The sequence below is a fragment of the Pyxicephalus adspersus genome, chromosome 5 (genome assembly GCF_032062135.1).
Source record: "Pyxicephalus adspersus chromosome 5, UCB_Pads_2.0, whole genome shotgun sequence".
Taxonomy (NCBI): Eukaryota; Metazoa; Chordata; class Amphibia; order Anura; family Pyxicephalidae; genus Pyxicephalus; species Pyxicephalus adspersus.
The window spans coordinates 38292946-38313383 of record NC_092862.1 but is presented as its reverse complement, the minus strand read 5'-3'; the positions used below and the strand labels follow the sequence as shown (position 1 = coordinate 38313383).

The 20438-nt window shown below is 37.7% G+C and overlaps 1 protein-coding gene across 1 annotated transcript in view; it reads right to left on the bottom strand.

The window, feature by feature from the left end:
* ATP6V1H (ATPase H+ transporting V1 subunit H) overlaps window positions 1-20438 on the bottom strand; it is a 51729-nt gene that overhangs the window by 20038 nt on the left and 11253 nt on the right. The window contains exons 5-11 of the mRNA XM_072411207.1: window positions 17509-17598; window positions 12439-12552; window positions 10383-10487; window positions 8631-8684; window positions 6024-6121; window positions 4020-4212; window positions 1545-1723 (exon numbers count right to left, since the gene is read on the bottom strand). Of these exons, the coding sequence (XP_072267308.1) occupies window positions 1545-1723; window positions 4020-4212; window positions 6024-6121; window positions 8631-8684; window positions 10383-10487; window positions 12439-12552; window positions 17509-17598 (833 nt within the window). The remainder of the gene's footprint in view (window positions 1-1544; window positions 1724-4019; window positions 4213-6023; window positions 6122-8630; window positions 8685-10382; window positions 10488-12438; window positions 12553-17508; window positions 17599-20438) is intronic.

Below are 20438 nucleotides of genomic sequence, written 5' to 3'. Positions count from 1 at the left end.
TTGTACTGTACTGTACTTTTCTTTGTACTGTACAAACAGTTATAATAAATATTTTACTACACTGGTACAATTTGGTTCAGAATATTTTTTTCTTGTTTTCCCTTCTCTGAAAACCTGGTGCATCTTATAGTCCGGTGCGTCTTATGGTTCGAAAAATACGGTACTTTCATCAGTGAAGCTGCGTGATCCTGTTGAGTTATCACAACACAAAAACAGGAAATCTTCCACTGGAGACATTAGTTCTGGTGACAACTGGTTAAGAGGAGAATTCCTCACTTCTAAGTTATTGTCCTGGAAACTTTACAATCTCCCCAACATGATAAACACAGCAATACAAACACTGACGAGACTATTAACCTTTTTACTACAAAACGTTTTGATCATATATACGTTAAAAGTAAATGAAAATATATGGTCACTCCAAGACTGAAAACATTTATCATTGAAATAATTGTGAGCGATATCAGAGATATTAGTTGTGAGATGTTCGTTGTCAACTGTGGCGATAGATTCAAGGCTCAAAATTCTTTCAGTGTCTGGTAGACAACTGCCTCTTTAGAAATTACTAAAAACAACTGGCCACTACTGTAAATGCCAACTGCATAGATACACACGCACAGTTGTAGGCTGCTTATTACAAGCGGTTAAGAATGGGTAAAAGCAGCCCTACACGACCATCCATCTGAATGTTATAGAATACTTAAAGTTTATGTATATTCATTCTTTAGAGAAGAGTAAAAACTACTCCATTTATATTTACTGGGAAAGGTTATCTTTTACTGGAGATGCAATTAAAATTTAGAGAAAATTATGCCAGAATAAAGAGAAATCCCCTTTTAGACAATAATCTCCTAACATGACAGTGGATATTTTCATTGTAAAATACACCTGTTGTTCTGGATACAACTCTTACCCTCCTAGCGGTAATACAGAGTGTGGCTCGGGGCGAAATTTCATTACAAAAAGTAGTAACCCTGAGCCACACTCAGGGTTGAATTGAGGGCTTATCTGGCCCTGACGAGCCCACGGCACCCAGCCCAGCCATACCGGCCCAGCATCTAGGTCCACTAGGTGATCCCAGGCCGACATCTGCGTCCGCTGGCCTCACATCCCGGCATGTGAACGTTGGAAACACGAGGATAGGGGATGCAGATGTCGGGCAGGCATTCAACGTACATGCGTTGAGGGGCAGGACCTGTGGGAAAATTTAAAATTAGAAGTATTTTTAAGTGTCAAATGTACCAATTTGACATTAAAAAATACTAAATTTATCATACCGCCAGGCAGGTTAATTTGTTTTAGCGGTCATATTATTTAGGTGACTATGGTCAGCACAACAAATATTGGATGTGAGGTAAAGTGAGGAGTTTCAAGAAATTTTGGTTTTTGCTCATTTGTTCGAAGGTCCAAAGGCTGTGTGGAATGCAAGACGGGCATTTTCACCAGGTAAGAATGAAACCTTAACTCTGATTTTAACAATCAATTTACTATACCTGATTTCAAAGCATTAGGTTACTAATCCATTATCGATTCATTGAACGCACCTTAAATCTTGCACACTTTCTCCAAGTTTCTCCAAGAGGAATTTGATATCTTCAACAATGTCTTCATCATCATACTTCTGCTGTTCCAGGTTCTCTAGCTGCTTGAGCACTTTGCACTGAATCATTGCCAATGCATATTCTTGTCTAGTTTCTCGCTCAGTGGACTTTTCCAGCAGATTCTACAATTAGAACAACACCATTATGTGTAGCTTTACAAAAGTAAAATTTACCTCCAAGAAAGATGATGCACCATATAACAAGTACATTATATAGAGTGAGACCAAAAACACACTTCTTTTTGTAATGGCTCAAGAATGGAATGGATAAATCTATCACCGGAATTTTTACTTTGTTCTGTACTCACTTTTTATAGAAAAATGTAGACAATCCCAGTAGGCTTCAGGCTGCTCATTTTCTTGCAATGGAAAAATAAGTGTCAATCCCTTGCATGCGCTGTGAAGTTAGCATTGTCCCCTCCCCCCTCATTTACAGCAGGCTATGTCACCTGATCTTGCGCATGCGCAGTGTGAGATCGGGTGACGTAGGCAGAAGAGGAAAGCAGATAGAAGAAGTTGGCAGCACCCAGCATTTCCCCTGTGCTAGAATGAAATAAAATTCCAGAAGGGCGTTGGACCCGCTACGTACAGAGGGATTGGGGGCAGAAGAAAAAGGTAAGTGATGCTTTTTGTTTTTGACAGTTCTGCTTTAACACACAGGAAACAATGAGACAACCTTGAAGGAAAGTCGAGGTGTGAGCCCATTTCCCCATGTCATTTCAGCTAATTAAAAACTAAAGCTACGTACACACGTCAGATTTTTATCGCCCGATAATCGGCATCGGCCAATTATCGGGCGAAAATCTGCCGTGTGTACAGTCAGTGTCGTCCATTGTCCGGACGACCGACCTGCCGGATCCACGGACGATGGACGACAGCCGATCGTAATGAAAGTGAAGGGGAGAGCACGCAGCAGGGTGCCGCTCCGTCGCTCTCCCCCTCCCCTCTCCATAGAGCATGAACGGTGCTGTATGTACAGCATCGTTCATGCATCTTGCACTCCCTTGTCGTTGGAAAGGATCGTGAAAGATCCTTTCCAACGACAAAAATTGGCAGTGTGTACGCAGCTTTAGTTTGCACCTGTTTTGTTGCTCATATGGATAACTTTTCATTTCCCCAATTTAGACCCAAATCTGAAGGTAGTGGACAAAAGGGTATATTTATACATTTCCCTGTCAATTAGGCTGTATTTTCATTTACACATTCAAATCGCTGAAGATTCCTATGGATATGCATTTCTGGATAATTTACACTCCTTTTTACTTCAAGGTTTCCCAAATGTTACTTTTCCAATAAATCTACCTTGCTTGTAAAAGATGAGGCAAAGATATTTTTATGTTCCTGACATGCTTAGGCTACATTTAAGGACAATCATTATAAAACGTAGTAACCCATTAGGAAGAGGTTTAGAACGTAGCCATGGTTTGCTTCCAAACATGAATAATGCAGCAACTGTACCTAATGCCACCGCAGCAAGTCAAAAAGAAATGACAATAAAACCTGGCCCTACACATCCTTTTTTTTGGCCCCCAAAGGAATCCTAAATATGAACTGCAGCTGGCCCGCCGCTGCATTAAAATTGTGCCGCTACTACAATTCCCGGCATCACTCGCATCTATAGACCAGCGTGCTCTCTGCCTTTGCGTGGCCCCGCATTGGACTGTTTACTAGACGCAAATAATGCCGGGAATTTTAGTAGCGGTGCTATTTCAATGAAGAGGGAGTTTCAGCGGCAGGCAACTCAAAAGATTTAGCTCCGCAATGGCCGCGTCTGGCATTTCCAGCACTCCCCCTCAGCTGTACTTTTCTTTGTCATTCCTAGGCATGGACTTCAATGGTTGGATTTTCATAGAGGAATATTGTTGTTGTTATTATTATTGTTAGCCTGTGCAAAAAGTTACCATTGAAGTTTAACTCTAGGCTCAAGGCTACAAATCAAAAGAAAGAGGCATAAGACTTTTTTCTTAAATAAAATTTAAAAAAATTGTTATGCCTCTTTCTCTAATATAAGCTTGTTCCACACTGAATGTGAAGCAAAACTTCTTTGTTTCCATATGAAAAGGGTTTATATCTAATGAGAAGGAAACATTTCCTCAATTTATTCAATATATTTTCAAGGTTGGCCCGCAACTTTGTCCAAGTCTTTAATTTTGGCCCTCTGTGTATTTGAGTTTGACACCCCTGAGATAACACATACTTCATGGTGTGTCTCATTTAAACAAATATATATATATATTTATATATATATATATTCATTCATAACCTAACATACACAAAGAGAATCTTGCCAGGAGAAAAACCAGATTATCATATACTGTAGTGTCCATTGACCTTCATTGTTCTCAATGTATAAAGAATGAACTGTATGTGAATACAAACACCACAAATATTAGCATTCCAAAAGCCAGCTTTTCCTTACCTTAAAAGCTGCTAGAATGATCCGTGTTACTTTCTCTTTGACAGATTCCTGAAGGATATCAGAGAGTACGGGAACAATGTTGTACTTCCGTAAATACTCGCACATTTGTGGGCTGAATGCGAGCAACCAGACAGAAAAGATCATTTGATACTGAAGCTGGAATCCACATTTGTTACTTAATACGGACATAATGCTGAAAAAGAAAAGAAAATGTAAGAATAAGTAAAGCACGTTTACTACTTATATGTGTAATGCATACTAAAAATGTGGTACAAAAAGGGGCTTCCTTTCTCTGAGCTCCAATAAAATAAACAACTACTCTTATTTTGAAGCAGAAAACCGAAAGATCATTTTCTATTTGTTAGCAAATATTTTCTATTCTGGATTCCAGGTTTGTTTGTTTGATCACCCAGCTTCACTGATGAAAGTGTATCCTCTCGAGCCTCTGGAAAGCTTTATTAAATTAGGCACATTAAAGGAAAGCAAAAGCCAAAATGAGCAATGGCTGTTTTTTTTGGTGTTTATAAGGAAATCAGAATTAAGACAAAAATTTTATTAAAGTATCTGGTCATTGATTGATTGCACTATTCTGCATTATAGTGTTTGTCCTAGAACATAGAGGTCTTTCTTGATGGATGAGCAAAATTCTTCACATGCTTCACTTGATGATTTAAGATAGATTAGAAGTCAAGTTTCTTTCAGATGGGAAGAAAACTCAATGGATAAAATGTCTAAAGGAAGCTTAATCTTTCAATTTTAAAAACACAACAAAAATGTTAATCACTTAGATAGCGCCAACATATTTCTCACTGTTTTACAGTTATTGAACCAATCACAGCAGTCCCTGCCTACAAAAGCACTTACAATTCCATGTGTAATATATAAACAGAGCCTAAATTATAGGTTAAAACAAAGTTCTAACTACAGAACTCTACTTGGGAACAAAAGCATGCCTGTAAAAGAGGCGAAATAAAGGTTTTAAAAATAACACACCAATTATTTATTCACATTCATTTTATTGGCATTTCTGTTGATTATGGTTTTAAATGTTGCCAACACAACTACCTGGGGTGTGTGAACCTCGATATAAAAATACCTTGACCCTCCATAGCTTTGCCATATTTTGTGTTTTATGCAACCTGCATACACATCTGCTAGAATAATATGAATGATATAGTATTTACTATTGACACATTACAAAAGCTGGAAGGTGATTACAGACTACAATTCACAGATCATGAACATTCAGCAGCAATCACTTGACAAATTGGATTTTTAAAGGCCTATTACACTTATATGCTCATCCAAATGCCAATACTGTGCCCCAGTGATCAAATCAATAATTCACTTAGGATACAACTGTTTTATCAGAATATAATTGGAAAACTGTCTGTATGGAATACAATTATCATTGCTTTGTCATAAAAAGAGTGATTAGTAAACCTAAAAATATTTTTCAGCTGGGTGGGGAAAAGCTGTAGGCAGGCATTCAAATAGTCGGCAGGGTAACACAATAAATGTAGTGTTCCTGATGTCCATTTGTCCCATAGGTATTCCCATTTTATTATGCCCCAACTGTGTGGTAGTATGCCCAACTTTTAGGAAACCATCCAAAAACTGCACCCGGCTAAAAGGGGCTGGGGAGAACATGGTAAACTTGTACCCACACAACGTATATATTATTCATATTACATGGCATTTTAACAGGCAAACAATAACTCTATATGCTATTTATCAGTTAACGTGCTCCATTTCCACTGACCGAGCCTGTATTTGGAGATCTGCACTACCGTTAATGTCTGTCAGGAATACCTTACTTGCTTGCTTTACACCCACTCTTCAGAACTTTATCCCTTCATCAAAAATAAAGTTGCCTTCTGTACTTTGTTAGGTGGCTTTAATCATATTACACTTATTACCAAGATGCAGTCAAATCCATGGTGACAGCAATAGTTTTTAAGATGCTTCTTTGCATTTATCATTATGCTCAGTAACAAGTCTTACCAGTTGACACCATCTGCTTCCACCCACGCAAAACGGTACTCATTAACCCGAAGCATCAGTTGAAGGCATCCTGCGACACACTGCACATACTGTGAGCTCTGAAAATAAAAGAATGAGGGGAATTAGATGGAAGAAACAAAAGGGCGATTTATTTTGGCTGCAATGAGAGAAAATAAACATTCCTGTAGTACTGTTAAACGATTTACTGATATATACTGTTAAATAAAAAGAAATTAAAAAAAAAAAAAAGTGTACAGAGGTGTCTATGTGATTATTAACTGTAGTAATCACAGCCATATGTTTAAAAACAAAAAAAAAAAGATCTAAGCAAGCACATATCTGTAAAGAACAGAATACTAATGATTCTTGCTGGCTGCATTGCCGAGCACCTAATCTTAACATATAGTCCCCTCAAATTTCCCACTTTCCCAAAATTTGCACTTTCAAGACAGTCCTTTTATACTGTCCCTAAATCTCTCACTGGTTCCTCTACAATCTCTGTTCTATTGCAAAGCAAAGATGCCAGCGGAAGCTCCAAATCGGACTAAAATCTGGGCATGTTTGTCCCCCTGTATAAGCTATGGTTCCACTCGCTGGTTATGGAGTCTAAATTCGCAGAAGATATCTTTACCAAAGAATTCCTTAATCAAAACACAATTACAAGCAGAAAGTGATTATTTGCATCAGCACCGGAATGAAATGCTTATTACCACAAAAACAAAAATCACAAGGAATAGCAGGAAAACAAATCCTTTTGTGATGTGTTAGCACTGTGGATTTTGTAAAATGAACCTATGGTATGTATGGTAACATAATGAAGAAACACTTTGCAGAAGCACACAAGGTCAGCTCTCCCCAGCTCCAGAGGGAACACATTCCTCATACAACCTTTCAAGACAAGAGCTTCAGCCTTTAGAATAAAAGCTCTTATCTTTTGAAAGTAATGCATGCTAACCTGGTGCTATTATATAGAGAAATTGCAGGGTCAAAATTCAAGGCTATCCTTTTTCAATGACAGATGACCATTAACATTCAGATTTCAAAGATTAATTATAATAAAACCTGGATGAAAATCAGACAAATTGAATATTGAAAATTCAATGCAGATTTTATTCTTTAATCTAAACATGCAATTATCTGCAGGGAAAAGAAGTGTTTAAATTGGAAGTGTTTTTCGAGAAAAAAAAAACAGTCAAGAGTAGAATTTTTTTTATTAGAACCGACAACATTCTGTCTATTGTATATCTGCTTCAAAGTACATCCCTAGAGTATAGATGACATTGGCAGTGAGGTTGGAATTACAGATTCCAAAACTCTTGAACTCTGCCAGTGAGCGAGACATGTAGCCACCCTCTTGCAACCACTCAAATAAAATGAATGTGGGTGGCATTGAGCAGTTTAGTACTGCCTGACGTAAGGTGTTTAGCAATGCAAGCAACAAAGCAGCAAACAAGATGTCACCCACCTGGAATTGCTGTTTCCACTGCCAGTCTAAACAGGCCTTAAGACGATTGAAGGGTTCAAATTTTCTAAAGGCAACAACTTCCCTTCCCAACTGCAGGTGGCAATATTCTGTACAAGTGCAAGGCTATGTACCCCCACTGTGCCATTCTCCATACAAAACAGCCATTGTCCCTGCTCAGTCATTTATTGATCAATAAACATCAGGGGAATGCTGTACACACATTACACCATAATAGTTTGTTTTGGGCAACATTTTTTTGAGCATGGGTATGTAGCCTTATATCATACCATTTTGTCCCCAAGCCGAGAGCCGAATATTGTAGAAAGTCAAAATATTACTATTTATGTCTCTCTACCAGATATTTTTCTACATTTCTGCTCTATTAACATACGTTTTTTGTAAAGACTTTACACAGGTCTCATAAATCAAAGACATTTTGTGGGTCACACAGGTTTCCTTCATCAGAGCGTTTTAGGCAATACTAATAAAGGAGCTGAATGGCCCCAAACTTTGGCTAGTTTATCTAAATGACATTAAGTATACACAATACACTTCAAAAATAAAGTTATTGGAGTGTTGGTGACTGTTCATTCTGTGATCAGAAATGTGCATTTCACATACCTTGCAGTGGTTAGAAGCACCTACTTGTCTACCTGTAGGTCTACCAGGGACAGATGACTCCTCCCTACCCCGAAACACTGTCATCAGATCCATCTGTTAGCAAAGGTTCAGAACCCCAACACATCCCCAAAAAGGAAAAAGCTTTACAAACATGTTCGCAAAGAATTGTTTTTTGTGCTCCAGACTCCTCCACTATCACCCTTGTCATGATTTGTCATCCGCTTTATCCACAGCTTGTAATCTATTTAAACAGCCATGCTTATTAAAAGTATCTCAAAAACTTGGTATAAAATATCTATAGCTGATATGTAAAAGTAGAGGAAGTAGTGGGTGGATCACAAACTAGACATAGAACATAATATGATTTATAACAAACTGTTCTAACAAATAAAATAAGTTAGAACTAAATAGACAAAGTTAAGACTTAGTAGTATGCTGAAAGCCTAGTGTCTAGTATCAGTGCGCTCACCTATGATTCACTATCAAACCATATGATTTTTTTCCCATTGCAGTACACTTACATCACTTGGAGACACAGTTCCTGTTTCCATGGCAGTTCCACTTCCTCTTAATTTCTGAAGCAGAAAATGAAATAAGAATGTAAAAATATTAGTCACCTTATTAATACCTCTCTTTTCTTTTATCAACTATTTTTTATACTCGATCAGGTGTCCAGCCAAAACTTTTTTTTCAGCTTTTAGATGCTCTAGTGTAAACCACCTAACTGTTCCGTATAATTTGAGTAGTGTATGTTGACCATTTGATTTTATTTGCATACTAGTTTAATTAAAGAATTATGTAAAGTACCTTCCTTTAGAAACTAGAAAACTAGTACCCTGTTTAATTTCTAGTTTATTATTACAACTTTTATCACCTCATGCAACACATCACCAGGTGCTTTTGGTGAGGAGAAGAATTCAGAGCTCCCCTGGTGAGGTAATAAGAAGAGCCAACTCTCCATGTTGGCGTTTTTATTTATTTTACAGTGTGTACTGTGGGCTACAATAAAAGGGGTTGAAACACAACTTTGTTTCTGCCCTAGGGGTTTTATAAGTGAAATGTTAGTGTAAGAGTGTCCAAGACAAACTAAAGGCAGACTTATCCCACCTTGTAAAACATATGACTAAAATATTCACTTTTGTCTATACTGACCCATACAATGAATATTTACTACTACTAAAGCTTAGTCTGCATGGACTTTTTTTCTTTTTAATTGGGGTTTATAAAAGGCATTCACAGTCATTTAGAAGCCTTTTAAATGCCTGCTTAAAACTCTTCCATTTGTTTTCAATGGAAGCGCTTATGAGTGTTTATAGTAAAGTTAGACATTTTAGAAGGCAACAAGGAGTTCTTTCTTTAATGCTCAAAAACACCTTGATGTAGACTATCTCATTGTAGTGGATGGGAATTTCAAACATGGGCTTTTTAATGCTCCGGGTAAACACTGGGGAAACAGTCCGTGTATATAAGCGTAAAGCAGTGAGCTTCAATAAAACAGTAAAATTTTATGTTTTTCATGTTACCAAATAAAATGCTCATACTTGGTTTATATCTGTAATAGTCTTCATTCTACCAGTTATTGCCGGGGCTGCCTTTCCTGCTATCCCTATGTGTTTACCAGTTCAGGCTCAGCCCCCCGCAGGAGTCAACTGCAGCCTTGGACAATGACACCACAGAACAAGGAGGTTTCCCATTACAGAAAAAGGGATGCTGTGTATCCCATAGATAAAAGAATTGTGAAATGTTTCAATTAAAAGTAAAATTTAAATCTTTAAAACAGATGGTTAGTTTTAGGGCGTGCTGGATAGTGACTTTACTTACTGCCTAGAGCTGCTTCTCAACTTGAAGAAACTTTATGGGATTTACTATATTTTCTAAACCATCAGTAACTGAGCTTTAAAACAGGTCCTCAGTGGCCTCCGTAACGAAAGGCATTGTGAAGCAATTTATCCTCAATATGAACAGTAGCTGCACTCAAGTGTTGACATTTCATTTTAAGGCAGGTCTATTCACCTCCCAATGATAATTCAGCAGCCTTCCAATCTCCAACATAAACGAAGAGGAAGTACTTTTGTAGCAGAATGAGGTGAAACATAAATGTCCCACAGTGCTACCTCTATAGAGGCCAGTTAGCTTGTTAGGAATATGTAAAATGTTCATAACTGAGCCATTTTTTCAAGTTAAAACTTGCATTTATTTCTTTTGCTGCTTTATATAATTTTAAAAAATAAATAGAGACAAACACAAAAATATTTAATTAAAGCAATTACTACCTGAGAACTCAGCTGAGTTTTAATCCAGTTGAAATAGTAATTCAAATCACTGCCTTCCATCAGTTCTTTCCCCCAAGCAGCCAATTTAGCAATTATACGAGCAGCCTGAAAGAACAGAGGAAAAAAATAAAGCAAATGTAAAGATTTTTATCTCCTATTGCTACAACATGTCACTTTTTCCATCAGGCTATGTTTACTAGTGAATAAACAGACTAATACATCAATAGAACATTTTTTGAGTGTATAAAATAATTTATTAAGAATTCACAACAAACCTATATACACTGGATCAATTTCATACAACAATATATTTTATCCATACACAATTAAAATATTTATCCATGCACGTTAAATAATTTATGACCGTCACTTCCATCATTACCAGATAAAAGTAGCAGTCTCACCTTTAAATATACATTTAGGCCAGAAAGACCAATGGTTTATAATGGTGTAAGGAAGCAAGAAATTTTCTCTTTCCATTCTTTGCATACATTAAAAAGCTTGTACTAGTCAAAGGTTTTGTAATTCTGTGCAAGGCAGTCCTATGAGAAAGAAACCAATTCACTGAAGAGGAGCAAAAACTGAGGGCTCAATCTGTTCTCTACTCTTTCCAGAAAACTCCTCAGAATATGGACATTGTCATAGATCCTAAGCAGCTACTAGTGGCTGCCTTAATCTACCTTCCCCTCTCTTGACAGAGGTTTACAGAGAGAATAGTACCAAGACACATTCAGAATGCCTTTATTTTTTTTAAGAAAACGAACGCAGCAAAGGAAACCTTTTTACAAAACAAACGTGAAGGTTACAATTGTTGATGTGCCCCCCCTGCAATTGCTGGTTGCATGCCTGGGCTCTAGATTTTGGTACCATGCTCAGAGTCAGCCTTAACAGATTTAGATATCTCTTGTTAAATACATAATTGTTGTTCGTTTAGTGAAATGTGTACCCAGGAAATCATGTATTCCATTGCTGACCATACATGACATACAAATTGATTATAAATTAGGTCATTTAGAAAGTTCCTCAAGTTTACAATAATCATCAGAATCAATGGAGAAGATTAATTTGATCTGGTAAGATTTCCTTTAATGATCATTTTTCCATAAAACTTATCTTTATTCTAATTTCACGGTTGGAGGTCTCAATTTCATGAATAGCCAGAAAAACTATATCTATTTTATAGGTACCTACTGCTAATGCTCTTTGTTATAAGCAGGATTTAAGTGTGAAAAAGCAGACAGACCCACATAAAAAATAAAAGAGTACAATTATAAAATAAAGCAACATGCTTTATAAAGGTGCTTAGCACTCTGCAAGCTCCACTAGACATTAAGCTCTGTGACAGACTGCAGGCTTCAACACCCGACCTTCATTTTATGAATGTAACAATTACCAATGTAAAATACATCGGCAGTGGGGACTAACATTATGTTGTGTAGCAAAGAATAAATAGGGCTATCAAGTCAGCCTTCCCGTACAGCACATTCATTTAACTACTTGCTCATCTTCTTTTTACCTCCAGCCAAATTGTGGGGCTATAAAAGTAGGTGGTGAATCCACAAAAGTTTTACAAACATCAGCTCATCATTAGGTCTCACTGGCCCCACATGAGATTGTATTTAAGCCACATATTTTAAAAAGCACAAAAGCCTCATAGCACATAAAATATAATTTCATCAATGACATCATAAATCTCACAAAAAGATGTATTGCATTATGTTTGTATGATATCCTGCAAGCAGCAGTTTTAGTTTGCGCTGACTGGCAATATCACATTCAAGTAAGGTGAATGGAGACCATAAAGACTGCAAACATTCTTTACAAATCTACAATACATCTATTTTGCTCAACTCTAAATTGTACATCCACATGATACCAAACAGGTCCTTACTGAACAGCTTCCAAAATTTTTACACTGTCTTTTCTAAATTAAAATGACTGTTCATGTTACAAATATTTATAAAATGAAGGGCTGTTAAAACAGAAGGCTACAATTAAGGACATTAAAATTATTGCAAAATACATTTTAGTTGTCATTTTTTTTCCTTTGTTTTACCATGTGAACTGTGAACAGGTCCTGACGATTCAGCATTGGTAAAAAGTAAGACCAAGCAGTGTTTTTGCCACGACGCGCATAGTCAAAAAATATGGTGACACGCTGATGATTTTCCTGCAAAAAAGAAGGAAAAAATATTGTAATGATTTTCATTGAACTGCCTTTTGTTACGTATATGATCTCATAAACAGGCCTATAGATATTGGATGACTTGGATGATGTACAACTTACAAGGAACTAGAAAACACCACTGGCCGAGATCTACCAGGAAGAATAATAAATTAAGCACTGGTCTAGTCAGATCCCTATTATTATAGAGAGCTTTATAATTGTAGTCCCCGGGTTAAGGACATCTAACATACGGACGCCTCCTAGATATGAACAGGGCTTCCCCTGCTTGCTCTGTGCAGAACAGAGGCTTGAAGGGGGGAGGGGGCTGTTTGCTTGACTTGAAATCTTTTGCTAAACACAGCTGAGGTTGTGGATGATCCTAGGGGGGGTGAGCTCTTTCTGCAGCCTCTTGTAACTCTTTAATGACCAGGACAAACTCAGCAGTTTTAACTGTTTGCATATCAAAGCACGGCTTGCTTCAGAAGTTAATAAATTTTTTTTTTTTTTTAGCTTTGTTTGTGATTAACTCACAGTGAGGATTTTATACAGTGACTGACCTCATGCTGTCTAATATGTTAAAACATATGTCCCAATTGCACTTATTAAAATAATGTATGTGTTCCGACTTACATACAAATTCAACTTAAGAACAAACCTACAGTCCCTATCTCGTATGTAACCTGGGGACTACCTGTCTATCATTTCTTTTCAAATCACTGTATCATAGATCATCTTGGCATCCCATGCGCAGAAGGAGCACCCAAGGGCCTCCCGGGATGCGTGACATAGGTATCCCGGAAGACTTTGCTCTCCCATTCATTCTCGATCTCTACTCATCTTTATAACTCCCCCTTGTTCACATTCCTAGCACTGGCTCCCCTATCATACATAGGTCAGAATGCTGCCTAATTATTGTTGTACAGTTGTACAAATGTTTATTGCAGATAAAAGAAGAAATATTAACATTTCTTTGTGAAAATGTAACATTTCTTTCAATAAAACAAGGTTCTACTAACTGGTCAAATTACAATCTATCTCCCTTTACTTTAAACATCTAAAAAAAAAAATTCTGGCCAACCAACTTAGAGGAGAGGTTTTGTATCTAAACATCAGACACCTGATCTAATATCTAATCTGATTCAAAAGTTACAATTATTTCGGATCATAATGCCACATTTCAGTTCTGTACATTTATGAGATAATGAATAGTTCAGCCTTGCCTTCTTTTTCTTCAAGTCCTACTTCCTAGAATCCTTACAATCATTGTACAGAACATGGGGCATAGATTCCCTTCTTTCCTAATAAATGTGGGACTGGGCAGGTTGTCTATTATCCCATTTCATTTATACTGAATTGAGTCCACCCAAGTGGAGATTTCTTAAATATCTGTGGCCTATAACTAGTTGATCATTACCATAAACTACACCTTTTTACAGATCTAAAAACATGTTGGGCCTCCATATAAATAGTTGTAAACCAAAATATCCAGGTTAATCCATAGCCATTAAATAGTTCAGAACACTATCATGCCACCCTGAATGTTTCTACCCTGGGCGTGTATGGAGTATACAAATGCTGCCCTCCTAACATTGACAATATTCTATGGCTCAAAGCAAAGGGACAGTCATTAGGAAACACAATTATTAAACTCTCTAAAAATGTGGGCTAATGTTAAATATATAAAAAGACACCTAGCTTTATCATATCATCCACTAACAATATATTAGTTGAAACCAGAAATTTATAAAGGTACTACAATCCTCAAATTTGGACAGATACATGTATGTGATATCTGTATCACTTTTTTATTTAGGAATAAAACTTTTTTCCATGGTAGCATGACCTGGGCATTGTAGTGTGAGCACACATTTGTAAGGCACTGCCACCTACCTCTTAACATATTCTAGGTATTAAATAACTTTTTTTTTTTCTTAAAATTGGTAACAGAGTGGGGATTGACCCTCACTATATCCACTTATGAGTATTAAAGGACTGACAGTCCTTTATAGTGTATCCAGATATGACTTATTATAACTTGGGACTTAACCGATACAGCCTGTCCTTAGTGATTGTTGGGACAGCCATGCCAGGAACTTGCACACCTGGCACAACATCTTGGTAGGCCACATGGTGCCATATCCCCTATGCTTGAGTTTTGTGATTTCCATTATGCTGCACTGATGCAGCTGGAACCACACTCCTATGGACATTCTCACTATCCTTTTAACTATTTTATCCTATAGTATTACTCCTTCCCTGACATCTTTTCCCATCTTAAATGACTCTTTGATGTTGTTTATCTCTGTCTGTCCTCATCCTTTGGAGCAAAACCACCAATTTATAATTTTATTCTACATTCCAAATGTTAAAATGCTCTCATTACAAAAGATAATCTATGGATACCTATTCTTAGTGTGGTTTGTTGTGCAGATCTCTTTATGCTATCTTATTGAAAACTATTACGCCTTTCATAAAAACTCAAATACTGAAATTGAAAACTCACTTCCTGCTGATTCTTTTTCCATAAACTACTTTACAGAATGTAATAGCAGAAAAGAGAAAAAGAGAAACAGCAGGCAGCTGGTACAAGGGAGAAAAGAATGCCGAGCATGCAAACAAGAAGAAGTTTTGAAGGGAAGAAGAGTAGAGAACTTGGGCTGGGAGGACAACACAACATGGAATTTCATTTCCTTGACTTTGTTATTAGCCTAGAACTGGAAGTTAAAAATGCCCTTAAATTTTTTAAAGGATAGACAGGTACATATTTGTAAATGTGATTTAAAAGAATCAAAGTAGATAAACTGAATATGCATTTTGTTTATCATAAAGACACTTTAAAGTGGAACTGAAGTTCCACTTTACAAAATAAAGGATCAGGCAGGTTAGTGCAGAAAGGGACAGGCAATGTCCTATCTGCAATAACCCATTTGGCCTACCTGATTGCACCTGTGAAAAGGCTGAACGGCACATGTAAAACAAGGGAAACCCAGCGATCCCTGCTACCCTTGCATGTGCTGGGATGTAATACCAACATGGCCAATCAAGATGAGCGAAGATGGTTTTTAGGAAGAAGAAAGGAATATGGAAGCAGCCCGGATGGCGAATTGCACTGGTTAAGTTTAAATATAAAAATATCTGCATAGCATTTTAATGGTACACAACAATAAAGTATTTTGTCATAAGTATGCAATATCTAAAGATAAAATATTTAGGAACAAGTCAGAAAACTTCTGCAGTTCTAAATTATAAAATGCACACTTCATGACTTTAGATCTTGTGAAAAAATCAACCGTCACATCTGACATCTGCTGCAGAGAGCAAAATATATAACAAAACGTTTAGAACATTTACATGAAAGGAAAATTACAACATTCTCATAAAGCTCTCGGTACACAGACAAAAAAGTCTGTGTCAAAGTCAAATGAAGCACTTAACACACTGACAACCAAAAAAAAAAAATATTTTGCTTGTTATATTTGTCGGCTGTCAAAAAACTAAAGTCTTAGTGCACTGTGATATCAGTGAAAAAAAAAAAATACAAAGGAACCCCTGGCAGTGAATTACCCTCACTCTCCTTACAATACTGACTACATAGACTTCTACTGCCACCAAGCTAGATAAGGACTGGTGAACAAGTAAAATTGGGTAACATTTTAAGGATTTTTTTTGTCTGTGATGTTTCTTATATTAATGCAAATAAATTCCCTGTCTACATAGCTTCCATTGTTATCCTAGTCTCAATGCAAAACTTTGTCTGGTCACCCCTCAGGTGCTGTGTATAGGGCTTGTTCATGTGTTTGTTACTAGATACCATCATGAAAGTAATCTTCTCTGCAGTATAATTTTTGAGATTTACATATTTAATACTGTTGTTCCCATAATTATTACTGTTGTGTCTTAACTGATTACTTCTTGCGGTGATGAAGAATGGTTAAAATATTTAATGAAAAAAAAAAAATTAAAAAGTTTAAAGAAAATGTAAACACTGTGTACAATGTATATTAATTGCATGTCTATCAAAAGCCATCAATCAAGCAAATTAGAATCTTGTTCCGCTTGTTTGTCTACAGATTAATTAAAATGTCATCATTAGTCTAAGTGATAAGGGCAAGGTAGCAAATGCACTGTCCCAGCAATAATATAAATTAATATGCATTTTATAGCATGACCATAGAGCAGCTTCTCAGGTCTTTCCACCTGGCAATGAGAGATGCACCAGCTCAAACATATACTTAAAAGAACTATTGTACAGGCTAATGCATTTGTACTCCTGTTAAACTACAGTTGATTCGCCCATAGCTCTAGCTCCAAGGGTCTCAGCATTATTAGGAGTAATATATATACCCTATACTCTGCCCTCTTAGTTATAATAGTTGAACAGTGAACAATCCATTTAGCATCACACCTGGCAGACTTAAATCCAGTGTTGCTCAACCAAGATTCCTCCAGAGGTTTCTAGGGGTTTCTTGAACAATGAGCAATTGCTACTGCTCAGGTCAGTTTAAAAAACTCCCAAGGAATTTTTTGGCCATCTGTAAGGGCAACAGTCTTTCAACTGGCCAGCAATGTACAACGTCCTGTGAGTTGTGGAAATATTATAGTGGGGGTTCCCAGAAGACCCAAAAGTTATATGAAGGGGTTCCCCCCCCCCCGTTAAAAAATTCAAGAAACATTGCTCTAATCTAACAGACCTATTATGACACACTTCCTCATAACAACAAGTCTGCATGTGACCATTAGTCATCTATGGCATTATGGAGTACTGCAAATGGAAAGAAGTAAACACGTTTATATACAGTAACATAGTATTTTAAGGCATGTCACAGCACAAATCAACAAAAATAATAACCTAAGGGGGTCAATATGCACTGAAAATAAAAGCCCTGAATTGAAAACACAGAAAATATGAGTAGCTAAACTAAATTATTAAATCTGCAATGACATATATATACTACTTACCTGGAGCATGTCATCGACCATAGTTAAAATGTACTGAACTGTCTGCTCCTTGGAAATGTGGGTCATCAAGTTAATGAAGGTTTTAGCACACTGAAGAAAAAAAAAGGGAGATATGTTTGAAGGAAGTATATGTATTTTTCAGACTCCTAAAACTAAAAGTACTGCAAATTACCCAACTGCTGGTTATTATGGGTAATTTTTAAACTGGTTGAAACACTGGTTTATGTTTGGATATAGATGGCCGGTCTTGGTGAAAAACTAAATTGTAGTTTTAGGTAGATAGCATTTAAATGCTACACATTGGTTGTCTAAATTAACCTGTGCAGTCATCTCAAGTATGACAAAAATGTTTGTGTATGTGTGAAGCCACTGAATGCTCTACATGGCTCCCATGCCCATCAGGAGCTCATTCCCATCCTTATAACGGAGCAGTATATTGTGCGAGTCTCAGTAGCCAATGAAGGCTCTGACATTGACACTTTCTGACACTTTCTCTAAATAGAGAAAGCGGGCTTAGCTCCAGGGCAGGTGGATGCAGCAAGTCAGGTAGAAATACTGTATGTCCAGGGATCCCCAGTAATCGATAAAAATGAACATACCGCTTGTGTTGGTTCCATAAACCACTATACTGCAAATTGTATTAATTTAACGGGCCAATTTCCAAACCCACATAAATATTGTTCATATAAAAATAATCTAAAATAAATTTACAAACTGGCATGCATGTTTATACTGGCCAAGTCATGGAAAGAAGTCATTTTAAATGGGGGTTATCTCCATGTCTAAAAGAGCAATCAGCCACAAAAAACATTGAGAATCACATCACAACCCCGACCAACAATAACAACAATAAATAAACTTGCTGGAATGTCTGTTCATACCAACAGAAACTAGATTCAACCAAGTGGTAGGAGTCCTCAACCAGTCTCCCAAGTATATGTGAATTCTACACTGACCTCACAATAAACACAGTATAGCTGTAGGCTAACACAAATATACAAAGCCTCCTATTCTAAAATATGTATATGTTTTGTAATGTTGAAAAGGTTTTTTTTTTTAACCTTGTAAATTATTATTCTCAATGTGTAAACACACCCCAACATTACTACCCATGGTCTACAAAACCAAGGCAGGTGCACACTGAGCTTTTAATTACCCTAAGTAAGAAGTAATTAAAAAACGTACCTAAACTCAGAAATTTCACCTTACATAAAAGGGTAGACAACCCCTTTTTTTTTTTTTGCAACAACCTCTTAGAGACAGATACAATATCAGGTTCTATAATGATGTTCAGCAACAGAATGTCATAAGGGTGATTGTGTGATTGTCAGTGAGCTGAGAGCGCAGCTTGTTACAAAACTTCTATCTTGGAGAACTGCTTGCACGATAAAGTGCTGCCAAACATTGTGATCACACGCTTGGCACGGGCTTACAACATTGGAAACTGAGCATGTGGAAGCTGACCATAGAAGTAAATGAGAGTAGTGCAAGAAGTAAACATGGACAAGAGAACGTCCAAAGCCTGGAGTTTAAACAACTCCAATTGCACATCAGAGGGGGCATCGTTATAGGGGAAGTCAAAAGGAGTGCCGACGATCTTGAACTCTTATGAATGAGAACGCACATCAGTAAAGCACGATGAGAATTTATTCCGCAGGATTGACAGCACACCGATGCATGCTTTGGTGTAAACGAGGGCTACATCACACTGGGCAAGGTGTGGGAATTGGACAGTCCCCCTCATACAGATGTTTCTCCCATAGAATCAGCTTTGCTTTGAATGCTCGCACGTGGGTTTACATGTTCGTGATGAGCACGCCACGTCCTTGAAGCTTCAGGTTAAGTTTGTTACAGTGAGAGCTGATATTAGTGAGGAAGTCGAACCGATAGAGCCAAACCTTGTCAGAACTTTTGAAAGCCCATGGGGCCCCTCTCACTGACAAAGGAAACTATCTTGTGGTTGAGGGCGAAGACGCGCTTCAAGACATTGCCAAGACTGAGCCAGCAAACCTCAGTGTGGTAAAGCAGATCCCCGTAATCAGCCACTGCAGTTTCACACATGTGCTTGAAGATGCTGTGGTTGAGAGGACGAGCATCACGGCGTTCACTAACTTCACCACAACAGATATAATGTCCTTCATGCCAACTGCTTTGGCACACAATGACTCCTGGTGGAAGATGCAGTGCACCTTGCGATCTCCTTTGCACAGCCCTAAGAGTGGCAGAGGATGAGCAGCTGCGAAAGTCACTTGGTAGATCCAACCATGGCAGGTGCACCGTCAGTAGTTACTGAGACGAGCTTAGATAGGTCGAAACCACTCAAAGCAGTGGAGGACACTGAGGACAGCTTGGCCAGTTGTCATTCCATTCATCGGGATGAGGCTGAAAACTCGTCAACTACCTCCAGATCTTGCGTGATGCCACGCAAAAAGATGGCCAGCTGAGCAGTGTCTTTGATATCACAACTCTCGTCCAAGGCGATGGTGCATATATTGAGAGTTTTGAACTTCGTAAACATCAAAAACTGGACATTAGAGGCCAAGTCCTCCACGCGTCAAGTCACAGTGCGGGCAGACAGCAGGATTTCCTTGAAAGCGTTTTGTTGCTTGGGACAAATTACGTAAACAGCAGCAGGTATACAATCTATTACAAAGTCTGTATCAGTGAAGGGATGCATTTTCTTCGCAATCAACAAGGACACTTCAGGAAGCAGGCCTCCAAAGCTTCTGAGGCTGCCGATTGTCACACTCGTGCCCCCTATGAAGAGGGACGACTGTTGATCCAACAGTGACTGCAAGCGAGCAGCCTCAGTCTTCCGCTCACCTGCGGTGTACTCTCTGTACGTGTGCGCGTGCTTGGCATCGAAATGCCCCTTGAAATTCGACCACTTGAAAGTGCTGTGGGTGTCGTTGCACACTAAGCACAAGGCC